This window comes from Cataglyphis hispanica, chromosome 1 (assembly GCF_021464435.1).
Source record: "Cataglyphis hispanica isolate Lineage 1 chromosome 1, ULB_Chis1_1.0, whole genome shotgun sequence".
NCBI classification, from domain to species: Eukaryota; Metazoa; Arthropoda; class Insecta; order Hymenoptera; family Formicidae; genus Cataglyphis; species Cataglyphis hispanica.
In genome coordinates this window covers 10501907-10514700 of record NC_065954.1, presented here as the reverse complement: position 1 = coordinate 10514700, position 12794 = coordinate 10501907, and the positions used below count along the sequence as shown (strand labels likewise).

The window sequence follows — 12794 nt, the reverse complement described above, 5'->3', positions numbered from 1 at the left end:
CATATTTGAAAAATTAAAGTAACTTCTATTACTTCTATTTTCAAAGATATGGATTTAAGACAAAAATTGGCTCTTTATTATTATTTATAACGAGTTTTTAGTCACAAAATGATAGACATATGTGTGAAACAAGAGACAATCACGAAATAAAATGAAGTATTTGGAAAATATTGCTGGGGATGTGTATGTGTGTGTGTATTTAAGTACTATATGTCAGGTACGTAATATTATTGTGAAATTATTTGTAAATAAAAGAATAAATTTTACCTTTTGCCAAGGATGTGACTTAATTTGTGGAAATTTGAATTCGGTATAGTTGGGATTCATCTCACGTATCTGATCACGCGTAGGCGTACCAAGGACTTTGATAATTTCTACCAGCTGATCGACGCCGCTATCGCCGGGAAATATCGGTTGGCCTAGCAACAATTCTGCTAGTACGCAACCTGCGCTCCAAACATCTATTGAGAAAATAAGAAAAAAATATATCAAGAAAATTAAACTAGAACAGAGATGTAATAAAAATATAACCTTATTGTAAAAGAATATTATAATTTATAATATACTAATACAATATAAAAATTTAAAAAGAAATTGAATTTTCTACATTTCATCATGTGTTATAAAAGTCTAAGAAATTCCAGCACGTATTTGATAAAGATTAAAAAGTAATAGAACGCGATTAAAGATGATTTCTTAAATTTTTGGATCGATCAAAATTTGTTAGCTTACCGATCTTTGTAGTATAATCGATAGCACCAAAGATGAGCTCAGGTGCGCGATAATAGCGACTGCAAATGTAAGACACATTGGGCTCGCCTTTCACTAGATGTTTAGCCGAACCGAAATCGCATAACTTCAAGACGCCAGTGTCCGGATCTAAGAGTAGATTCTGCGGCTTAATATCTCTGTGGCAGATACCCAACGAATGGATGTACGCCAACGAACGGAACAGTTGATACATATATAGCTGCAAAAAAAATCAAAGATTATCTTCATATCTCTTCCATATATATACTACATAATACAATATATACAATATGTTGTGATATACATAAGTTTACAAAGACTTTTTATTATATAGCAAAATTATAAATTTTATTTGTATGAAAACGGAAATAATAGATTGAGAAATATATATGATTTTTATTTTTTGTTTTATATTATGATTCTCTGAAAACATTAGAAATAACTCACCTTGATGAAGCTGATTGGTATCGTCTGCTTGCTTTTGCTATAATGTCGAGCGACTTTGTACACAGTTTCCGGTATGTATTCCAGGACTAGATTGAGATAAACCTCGTCCTTCTAAAAAAAAAAGATAATCCTATTGCGATATTTATATAAGCTGAGATCTGTCTAGATATTTATCGTCTCAAAGGCACACTACTTTAAAACCAAACATTAATTATGCTATCGCAATTAATGTTTATGCTAACCTCCCTCAAAAAAAAAAAATATATATATATATATTTAGTTTCACAATTTGCAAATTGTGTGCAAATTGCAAATTTGCAATTTGCAAATACTCAACAATTCTAAATTTTAATGACAAATTCTCTTTAATCAAACTCTAAGAAAAATTGTCTTTTTTTATTAGTTTTTTCGCTTCCTCATAGAGGAAGCTTTGTTTTAAATTAATTCGATCATAAATTTTTCCTTACTTTTCTAATTCTCTAATTTTCAACATTAAACAAATATTTTGATAAATTTTAAGAATTAATTAAGAATTAGAATATGAAAATATTATCTATTAATCATTCATTTGTTCAAAAAATCTTTTTTTCATTAATATCTCAAAATTTGGGTAAAAAAAATCAATAAAAAAATGTTTCAAAGAACTTGTGATTAAAATTAATTAATTATAGCAATTATAGATCACGTCATTTGAATCATTCTCTTCATTATTTTTCTTGGACACACATATCGACGTTCTCATGTTATTCACATTTAAGTTAACACACCCGTTTTTCAAGAAGTTACAAAATAACAAGACTAGCGAAGCAGCGTGATTTATCTAGATCCAGATCAAAAATAAGATTTAATAAATGACGTCTCAAAAAAATAATACGAATGTGAAGATGTATGTTTTTATGTGAAAGCGAAAATTTGCCTACGATTTTTTTTTTCGCCAAAAGAGGGAATTTCGCACAAACTACTGGGTGTGCTTCAACTTACGTCAACGTGAAAAACCGGATTAGTCGCGGTTAAGATATTCTAAAAGAACATAACAATGTGGCATGCTTTAAATAAACATCTTTCATTTTATTTTATAAGCTCACGATATTATATAATAAATCAATAGCAATAAAGTCCATAATCGTGCGCTAATCAGTGGCGATATAATGATTAACGTCGCATATTTCGTCATTTTTCCACGAGATTCTCGACGAAATGACAGAATCTTTGAATTTTTATATAACAGACAAAAGCTCATCTCCGCTTAAAATTTATAGAAGGCTTAAAGATAAGATAGTTACCTTATCACCACTAGAGTAAAAGAAATATTTGAGTTTCACAATGTTGCAGTGCTCAAGGCGTCGCATAATTTGTAATTCTCTGTTCTGGAAAAAAAAAAAACGTTTAATTATTTAATATATATTTCTTAAACTCGTTAAATAACTCATTAAATAAATAAAATAAAATAGAACGCTAAAACATGATAAAAAATAATAAATTAAAAGAAAATAAAAGAATAAATATAGAAATACAGAGTAAAATTATAAATATAGAATAAAAAGATAATATAAACATGAAATAAAATAAAACTAACGAAGTAAATACAGATGTCTATAAGATGTCATTTTATTATTCTACGTGACAATGCTTCTAGCACATTTTTATATTTAGTTCGTTATTTTATTGTTTGTATATTATTTTATACGTATATATATATATATATAATAAAAATAATAAATATATATATATATACAATATTATTTTCTGATATATATATATATATATATATATATATATATATATATATATATATATTAGAAAATAATATTGTATAAATATGCTTACTTTAAATCGTTTATCCTGAAGAACTTTCTTGATAGCGACCATTTCGCCGGAGTCACAGAGTTTGGCTTGGTATACCACGCCGAAGCTGCCATTGCCGATGACCTTGGTGTCAGTGTATGCGACCTCTTGGGGACGATCTGGCCCTGCACCTGGTGTCGCCACTACGGTTGTTACCTTGCTGCCATCCTTGCCTGCAGGGTACATTGCACCACCCATAGAAACAAATCGGAAAAGACCACGGTACAGGAAAAGAAGTAGAAATAAAAATGTAACACCAAATTTCCCTCTAAAAAGCAGGAAATGTGCAGAAAGCCATTTTCAAAGAAATTTTTTTAAAATTTGCATACGCTTCTCTATTTTGCAAAAAAATGTAAATTGAAAAATCGATAATATGCGATTGATAAATTTAAATAACTCGAGATTTCAATTACACGGCAAAATGTATTAAAATATTTGAAAAAAATTATATATCAAAATGTAGAGATTATATATATATATATATATATATATATATATATATATATATATAATCTCTACATTTTAATATAATTTTTAATACATAATTTAATATATATTTTATAATTTAATATATATATAATTTAATATTATATTTTAATATATATATATATATATATATATATATATATATATATACACATACAATATTACATAAATGTATTATAAAAATTAATTTTCATCTTAATCTCGTTATTAATTATTTTCGTGCCTTTTTTAACGACAGAGTCGACGTTATACTACATTTCGTAGAAATAAAAAAAAATGTGGGCGTCGTGTTAAAAATTGCAATTCCGAAAACCGTTACATATATTACAATATCTCGGTTCTTGCAGTCATCGCTGCTATTTTCACGTGTAGTTCTCGGACATGGACCTACATACGGTGACCAGGAATAGCTTAATCCTTGATTTGTTTTCGCTACTACTACCACTTTCGAGCCACCGCGCCTCGCGAAATAAACTATCGTGTAATATGCATATATTTATTGAAAAAAGGCGGCAAAACATAATTATAATATTTTGCAATTTACGCGATTTTAATTTCGATGATTTTTACTTGCTCGGATAAGGTTCTTCAATGCCCAAATAGATAGATTTTGGATGAATATCCTGTCCGAACGATCAAGAAGAAACACACGCGAAGAAAATATGTGTTTATGTGAAACATATCGGGTGAACGTATGTGTGTACAATCGCACATTGATCGTTTTCTATCGACGATTGTCAGAATGCGCTCACAAGGAGGATGACCTTGATGAATAAATAAATAGTATAAACTATCGCAATCTCGCAGTTTCTCTACCGGCGCATTGCACAATGTAAACTTCTTTCTGGAAATAGCATCGCGCACAACATATACCTTTGCCATTTAGCGAGGGTCGATGATTTGTATTCTTAGTTTTTAAATGCGTCTGTATTCCTTGACTGCGTCACATCTTTGGTCACATTTTTTGCTTATCGTTGAAAATGGATGCACCAAACATATATATGATAGAATCTATTTTAATAATACGTAGAAAAAAAAATATATTGATGCTAATTCATAAATAAAATGATTATTCAAATAACTCATTCATGAATATACAATAAAGTGCATGACGCATGATGTAATAAAAAATTATGACAACAAAAATTATAATTATTAAAAAATTTTTATAAAAATATATATTTTTTTAACAAATTTCAAGACATTTTTCCGTTTTCATAAATATGGGACTTTCGTCGTTTTATTTAGTAAACTTAGATAATAGAAATTTGTCTTCATAATAATTGTGAAAAATTTGAATTATTAAAAATTAATTTAAAATAAATAATTTCCATTTTTTTTTGTATATTAACATATATAAAAGTAAAAATCATAAATATAATAATATATGTATATATAAGTTTGTGTAATGGTGGTACCGGTGTGTGTGTGTGTAAAAATAAGAATAATTTTAATATATTAATTATAAATATAATTGGAAAATTGCTCTGATATAACTTCGATGTTTGCAAAAAAAAAAAAAAAAAATTTTAAAAAGAAATAGAAAAGTTAAAAATGTAAGAGAATCTATGAAAATTGTGTTTTATTATAATTGTTAACGAAATGAATGCTTAAGATATGGGTTTCTTGATCTGAAATGAAAAAATCACCGGCTTGAGAGTCTCTTGGTAAATACGATCCACGAATGCACCGAATGACTAGTTGCCACGTGGACGGTGTCTTGCTTTCTGACATGCTCGCGACTCGCGACATTTTCACTCATTAATTGATAGCTCGAGAATCGCGAGTTAATCATTCGTTCCGTACTTCGCGAGATTTATATATTTTAGAAAAAAAAAAAAATAATATCTACATATATACAATCATATGTAATAATATAATTATATAACTAAATATATATAAATAATATATATTAAATAATTAATATTTTTATAATAATAAAATAATATCTTAATTCCATAATCTTTATATTAATAATCTATTAATTATTTAATATAATTTATTATTTATTTATTATTTAGTGTATAATTTTTATTATTTTCCTATAAGATATAATTTTTTTTTCCTTTAAAGACAATCTATAATTTAAAATAGAATTTTTTTATTTATAATTTATAATTGTAAAAATTTAATCAGTAGAAAATTCATTAATATCGCAAAATCTATCAATGATCCGACAATCATCAATTTCCTTCGTGCATGAGAAGTTAGGGTAATTATCATAATCGCATTGACAATGGATATGAAAATTTCGTATTTGATTTATCACTGAAAGATCGAACAATAAAGCAATTTTGTAAAGATCTTTCCGCATTCTTAATCAAAATCACGATAGTATATTGATAAGATAGCGAACTTGTCATCAATCAAATTAAATCATGATATATATCTTAGAAGAAAAATATTAATATTAATACAAACATTAATATATTTGTTAAACATATTATTTTAATTAATATAATTATTTGATTATTTTTTACAATTTTATAAAGATTAAAGGATTGCCCTCCCTCTTCCCCTTTCCCCTCATTTTCCTGCCGTTATCAAAATATTTTCCGATACCTCCGGAGGAGATATCTCTCTAAGATATCTCCTTAAAAAAAAAAAAAAAAAAAAGAAAGAATAGCAGAAGAAGTAAAAAAATAAATCCAGAAAATTGTTGTGGAGGAAAAAAATGGGTCAAGTTATAATCGAAGCTAGAAAAACCAGCCAACCAGTCACAACCAGCTAGGCTATATCCAGCACATATGAGAAAAAATGCAATGAAGCGATGTAGCAGCTGCAAGGCGCATGCTGTTAGACCCTTTTATCGCGTTAGGCGCGCATCGGAGGAGACTTCGACCTTTCTCGTGATACTCATGTCAGCCCCTACCTGTGAGGCAAGAAAGCTTTAGTAGAGAGGCACATATCGGGCTCTCGTTGTGACATTTTACTTTGAGTGAGGGTCCCCTTCATCGAACGTTATATCGAGGATCTCTTTGTAGGCGTCGAGAACGATCGCGCTTATTGTAAGTTTAAAACGGATTCGTGCGGATAAAGGAAAGGGGGATTAATCACACCGGGAAGAAAAGCGGGTGAAAAAAAAATCCAAGCCGATCTTCCGTGATTAAATCTGCTGAGGGCTACATTTTCCGCGAGATTATTCCGATTTTTACGCATCTTCTGTTATTAATATTTAAGGACAATATATTCAGAAGATATGCATTAAAAGGAGATTACTTATTGCACGATAACACAATATTATTAAAAAAATATCAGTTATAATAATAATTTATATATATATAATAATAATTTATAACAATAATTTATTATATATAATATACCTTAAAGATTTCTTGTCACTTCGCTTTATATTATTTTATACAATCACAAAAGAATCACTGATTATTTATTGGAATTTCTTACAATAAGCATTCAAGTTATATTACCGTAACGGAAAGAGCCTCCCTCGGCGCGTTCTCGCGGGAAACAGTATCGAGGGTAACAGATACCCATCAATTTTCCCTTCGCCCCTTCCTTCCTTTCTCCTTGTCTAATCTGTCTGTTTTTCTCACTCTCGAATAGATATAAAAACCACGCGATGCAGAGTAGATGCGACCAAGAATAAATACACGGGCACCACCGGAGAGGAGGCGTAAATGTCAGAGGATCACGTCTCTCTCGATACACAAAGTACCATATACTTGACGATATTATTAATACGTCATCGTGAAGATCAATCAATTATTCGAACGGAAATCACATGGGCGAGAAATTGCCCTAGAAACCAGATGAAGCTTCACGACGCGTCAATGAGCAGCGAATCCTTTTATTTTCCTTCGCCATGAGAAGATAAAGACTCTATTGATTTTCTTTGATAAAATGAGAGTGTACATGTAGGATGTTTCAGAATCACTATCAAGGAAAATTTAGACGTAATAATAAATAATAATTTAGTAATAGAAAAGCTCTAGTAGAATAAAACAAAAAATTAATAAATTAATTCAATGTGTGTGTGTGTGTGTGTGTTAACAAAGCATAATTATGTAAAAACCAAGTTGTAGAAACAAATAAACGATTATATGATATTATTTAAAAATAAAAAATTTTTTTAAGTAAAATGGAAACACATACAAAAAAATTATCAAATTAGTCGCTCCATTAATTATTGTAATCAATTATATATCATATAAAAATTAAAAGTTTTGTTTTTTCTTTTATGGAATTCAAATATTATATTAATTTAAGATAATAGATATTTTTGTAACAGTGTATAAAAAAATTTTAAATTTTAATTTTATAAAACATTTTCTCTAAGAATTTTTATATAATAGAATTTAGAAAAGTAGAAACAAACATGAATTTATAGTAATTTATAGCAATTTAATTTATAGTAATTTATATAACTTATAGCAATCAATAATCTGGTAATATTTAAAAATATTTTTGAAAAATTTTTAATTATTTTTTTAAGTAAAATAGAAACACATACAAAAAAATTATCAAATTAGTCGCTGCATTAATTATTGGAATCAATTATATATCATATAAAAATTAAAAGTTTTTTTTCTTTTATGGAATTCAAATATTATATTAACTTAAGATAATAGATATTTTTGTAACAGTGTATAAAAAAATTTTAAATTTTAATTTTATAAAAATTTTCTCTAAGAATTTTTATGTAGTAGAATATAAAGTGTGATCCTGTATAATACTATAAAGTATATATAACAGGGTGCAAACATTCATAGTATGTCGACCGTTGGACGGACTTACGTTTTCTGTTGCCTAGTCGGCGCAGAAACTTGCAGAATTTTTTGTAGGCGGTGTTTGCCTCTTTTCCGCTCAATTCCACGGCACTTTTCGGACGCTCGCTTTTCTGATCGGTCGTCGCCGGAAAGATTTTCGGGTATCGCCACTGCTGACACGGCTCTGACCAGTCGAGATTGTTCGCCGGCGCCATGATTTGCAATTTACATTAAAAAATCGAGTTTCCCTCAATTTTCAAAAATTGTGAGACTAGACTCTCGACTAGTTCTTCATAACTAAATCACAGGTATTTCCGTCTGTTGCTTTTACACAGAGATTGTACGGATATAATAATGTGTTTCGCTTCTTCCTTCTATTATATTAATTTTTTATTTTATTTTTATTTTATTTTTATTACTTCTTTTATTAGTTCTTTTTCCTGCATATGTTTATTTTAAATCACAGATAAGAGTTATCCTTTATTACTGTTATTCATCGCACCTTTCGTAACAGCTCGTTCGTGTTACCTTATTTTTTCTCTTTCTTCTTTATTCAAGGAATTTATTTCAAGAATTGTGAATTTCTTATCGCCAATATAATTCTTCTAAATTTTCTGTATAGAATGTTCTTAGGCACCGGTTATGAATTCCGAATTCTTGAATTCTCTTAAATATTTGTGATCTATAGATTTCCTTTCCAGAACTTATTCTTGCATCTGTGAATCGAGATATCATATCAATGTCCTTCTTCGAGTTACTTCTTCGCAGAATCGATGATACTCGAAATTCGATAACTGCACTATCTTGAGTTTGTCGAAATTGCAGATTGTCTCGATTTTTTTGCATATGATCGGTATATTTTATCCTCGATCATTATTCAAAAACTGTCCACAAAACTAATCACTATCGGCATTTGAACTAGTGATATACTGTTCATTGTTTTTTATAAAATTCCAAGTTCTGCGTTGTTATTTCAAAGTTTAATTATCGTCGTATATTTATAGTTCTTATATATCTATAAAAATAAATAAAAATACGTTTTAATATGTTTTTATATATATATATATATATATATATATATATATATATATATATATTTATTTGCATGAGATCAGTATACATATATATTTTGTATATTTGATTTCATACATAATTTACGTAATACTTAATATAAAATTTCATATTGTTTATAAAAATTACTATTCACATTAAAATTATTAATGATATGTAGAGTGTTAAACCTTTTAAGTTTTATGACTATCTCGCAATAATCGATCGATCGCTTCCATCCAATTTTTGGCATTCGATAAATATCAGTCTCGTTTCACTGCATTGTTTAAAAAAATTATTAATTATTGGTAGTTAAATTAATGATGAGAATAATGGATTCAGTTACTTATCGTATCGATCTCTTTTAATCTTTACACTCACAATCTCCCATTTTTTCGCGCAAGTTATCCCCGTCCTAACCTACGTACACTCGTTTAGAAGATCACCTATTAATTGCAATTGAAATTACAAAAGGTTTTTTTGCCTTTTTTCACTTTTAAAAAGCGTATCCCCGTCTATGGAGATTACATTATGCAACGGCGTTTTTTCAATGGCTTAATAAGCGATGCGGATCACGTGAGCGAGGAAGCGATACGCATCGCGCTACGTCGGCGCGATTCGCGAAATGGGACACCGCCGAATCGGACCGTGCCGACTTCCTCCACGTACATATAACAGCTGCGTTGATTCGCACGGACTAACGGCACGCGACTAAGGCCGAGTGCGCCGCTGATCGAGCCGTCACTTAGGATAGGCGCTGAGGGCGACGCGGTGGGAGTGCACACAGAGAAAGAGAGCACCTCTTGACTTTAAAGATATTTCTGTCTATACATGTAATTATAATCTTGTATAGTAATTATCGCCTAATATGTCTTGACAGAATAAAGAAGAATATATATTATGTTCGTGTATAAAAGCAAGACAGAATTATGTATATTAAAAATTCAAACTATAATTCAAAATGCAATTAGTATTTATTACCAAAATATATTTTCTAGGGGAGAGAAGAGAATCGCGAAAAAGATTGGAAAATTGGAAACATTACAAAATATAGAAAATTTAGCCTCTCTATACTTTATTTATTTACTCTATACTTTTTTAAATAAAATGAGATTTATTTAAAAAATTATACTAAAATTATACTAAAAGTATTAAAAAATTACTATACTAAAAACTACTATAATTCAAAATGCAATTAGTATTTATTACCAAAATATTATATTTTCTAGGGGAGAGAAGAGAATCGCGAAAAAGATTGGAAAATTGGAAACTTTACAAAATATAGAAAATTTAGCCTCTCTATACTTTACTTATTTACTCTATACTTTTTAATAAATTTTTAAATAAAATGAGATTTATTTAAAAAATTACTATACTAAAACTATTAAAAAATTACTATACTAAAAACTACTAAACTATAATTCAAAATGCAATTAGTATTTATTACCAAAATATTATATTTTCCAGGGGAGAGAAGAGAATCGCGAAAAAGATTGGAAAATTAGAAACTTTACAAAATATAGAAAATTTAGCCTCTCTATATTTTACTTACTTACTCTATACTTTTTTAATAAATTTTTTAAATAAATCTCATTTTCATTGTCTTGCTTTTATACTCGAATATAATATATACTTTCGACTAAATAAATGTAAGTTGAATTAAAATCACATCAATTTTTAAGATGTTAAGTCAAAAAATAATCTTGAAAAATAATCCCTGATCTTCCTGGTATTTTTGCTCAGAAAAAAATCAAGTAAAGAGAATCTGTTAAAAATTTTTTGATATAGCTTTCTCTAAAATAACTTCTTCTATTTACGTTCCAACTGTTAGATTTATTATGTACTGAAAAAACTGAATAACTTTCGTAAAATAAACATTTTTCACTTGCATGTAACATTTTTATCTTTTTTATCATTAAAAATATATATTGCAATATTTTGTTAAAGACATAAAAAATATATAAACAAAGAGATAGATAAATATTTATAATATATTTTAAACACATAATTCACTTGACTTGCCGATTGCTTACAAATATACGAGCAAAATTGTCAAGGAGAGAATTAAAAAAAAGATCCCTTTATACCAATAAAATTCTATAAGAATTTTCTGATTTTTCCAGATTTTCCACAAAAGAAATGCCTGAGAGTTTCAAGTTCTCCATGTTTTTTCAGGACCCTGACTTTAAAGAAATCTTGAATAAAAATTAAGGTCGGGAACTTTTTGTGGACAATATGAATTAGAATTTAAAATGTGAGAATTCGAAAATTCTTTGTCATTGCTGACCCATTGATAAGCGGAGAAAAAAGATGGAAGAGCGAACATCTAGTCGTGAAAGTGAATAATCGCGTCGATCGCGTACGAGTTGTTAGACTTTCATTCATCCCATGAATTCGTGTTGCCGATTTAATTATCGATAAGATAAAGTAAGGCATACGTCTTGAGAAACGGTACTATGGCAGTAGATAAAAAAAAAAATACGTTTAGTTAGAATAGATTTCTAGCAAATACCGAATGAATTGTCTTCGATAAAACTGATATCTTAGATCAAAATTGAATTTACAAAGAAGAATTAATTCCCGTTCTATATTCAATTGACATGATTGTCAGTTCACGATAACGTCTCCAAAGAAATTCTTTCTACATAAAATACGTTATATGTTGGACATGAATGCAAGTTACAATTATTTAATATATAAGTGTATATGCGTAATATTTTATATTATATTTTATTTTATTATATTTTATTTTATATTTATATTATTATATTTTATTATTATATTTTATTTTATATTATATAATTTTATATTATACTATAAATTTTTAAAAATATTTTTTATTGTTTTATACGATAAAATAATTAAAAATTTTTCAATTATATAAATTATATAATAAAAATATAATGCTTTTAATACTTTCTTTCTTCCAAAAATTACTTCTTTCCAAGCTCACTTAATACAAATTCCTATAGAAGAAATTGATTTACATTTTCTCTTCACAATAAATATGTGACAATTTGTCAAAATATTTTTATTTTATATCTTTTTTAAAATTTCTCAATCCTACGATGTAGAGAATTGCGAGAAAATTTATAAAACTGTTTCATGACGTTTATCAGAACGGAAAAAGTAGAATTTTTATCCATAACTGAAGTCGCAGCTGATAAGTTGACGAACGCCATGTAAAATCATCTAATAAGTAATCTATTATAATAGTATGACATCAGGTTTGTTTAATTTACTATAAGCTTTAAGTTTAAAGTTGAAGTTTAAAAACGTTTACGAAAACTTATATATTTTTATAAATAAGTATATTTTTTGTGAAAAAATAAAAAAACATTAATAAAATCTTTAAAAAACTTAATTTACAAAAAAATAAATAAAATAACTTTGTTTTTATAAAATTATTTTAAACTTAGAAAGTTTTATTATTCGTATAAAAGATTTAATTTAAATAAATAAAATAACTTTGTTTTCATAAAATTATTT

At 27.7% G+C, this 12794-nt stretch overlaps 1 protein-coding gene across 6 annotated transcripts in view; it reads right to left on the bottom strand.

Moving 5' to 3' along the window:
* LOC126850557 (glycogen synthase kinase-3 beta) overlaps window positions 1-12794 on the bottom strand; it is a 45361-nt gene that overhangs the window by 11435 nt on the left and 21132 nt on the right. For 2 of the 6 annotated variants that reach the window (XM_050593701.1, XM_050593732.1), the window contains exons 1-8: window positions 9687-10012; window positions 9497-9582; window positions 8284-9270; window positions 3025-3215; window positions 2481-2564; window positions 1198-1308; window positions 733-970; window positions 268-461 (exon numbers count right to left, since the gene is read on the bottom strand). In XM_050593701.1, coding sequence (XP_050449658.1) covers window positions 268-461; window positions 733-970; window positions 1198-1308; window positions 2481-2564; window positions 3025-3215; window positions 8284-8470 — 1005 coding nt within the window. In that variant the 5' untranslated portion in view covers window positions 8471-9270; window positions 9497-9582; window positions 9687-10012. Of the gene's footprint in view, window positions 1-267; window positions 462-732; window positions 971-1197; window positions 1309-2480; window positions 2565-3024; window positions 3237-8283; window positions 9271-9496; window positions 9583-9686; window positions 10013-12794 lie in introns of those variants that run through there. The other 4 variants (XM_050593717.1, XM_050593708.1, XM_050593691.1 and 1 more) reach the window with 3 other exon arrangements.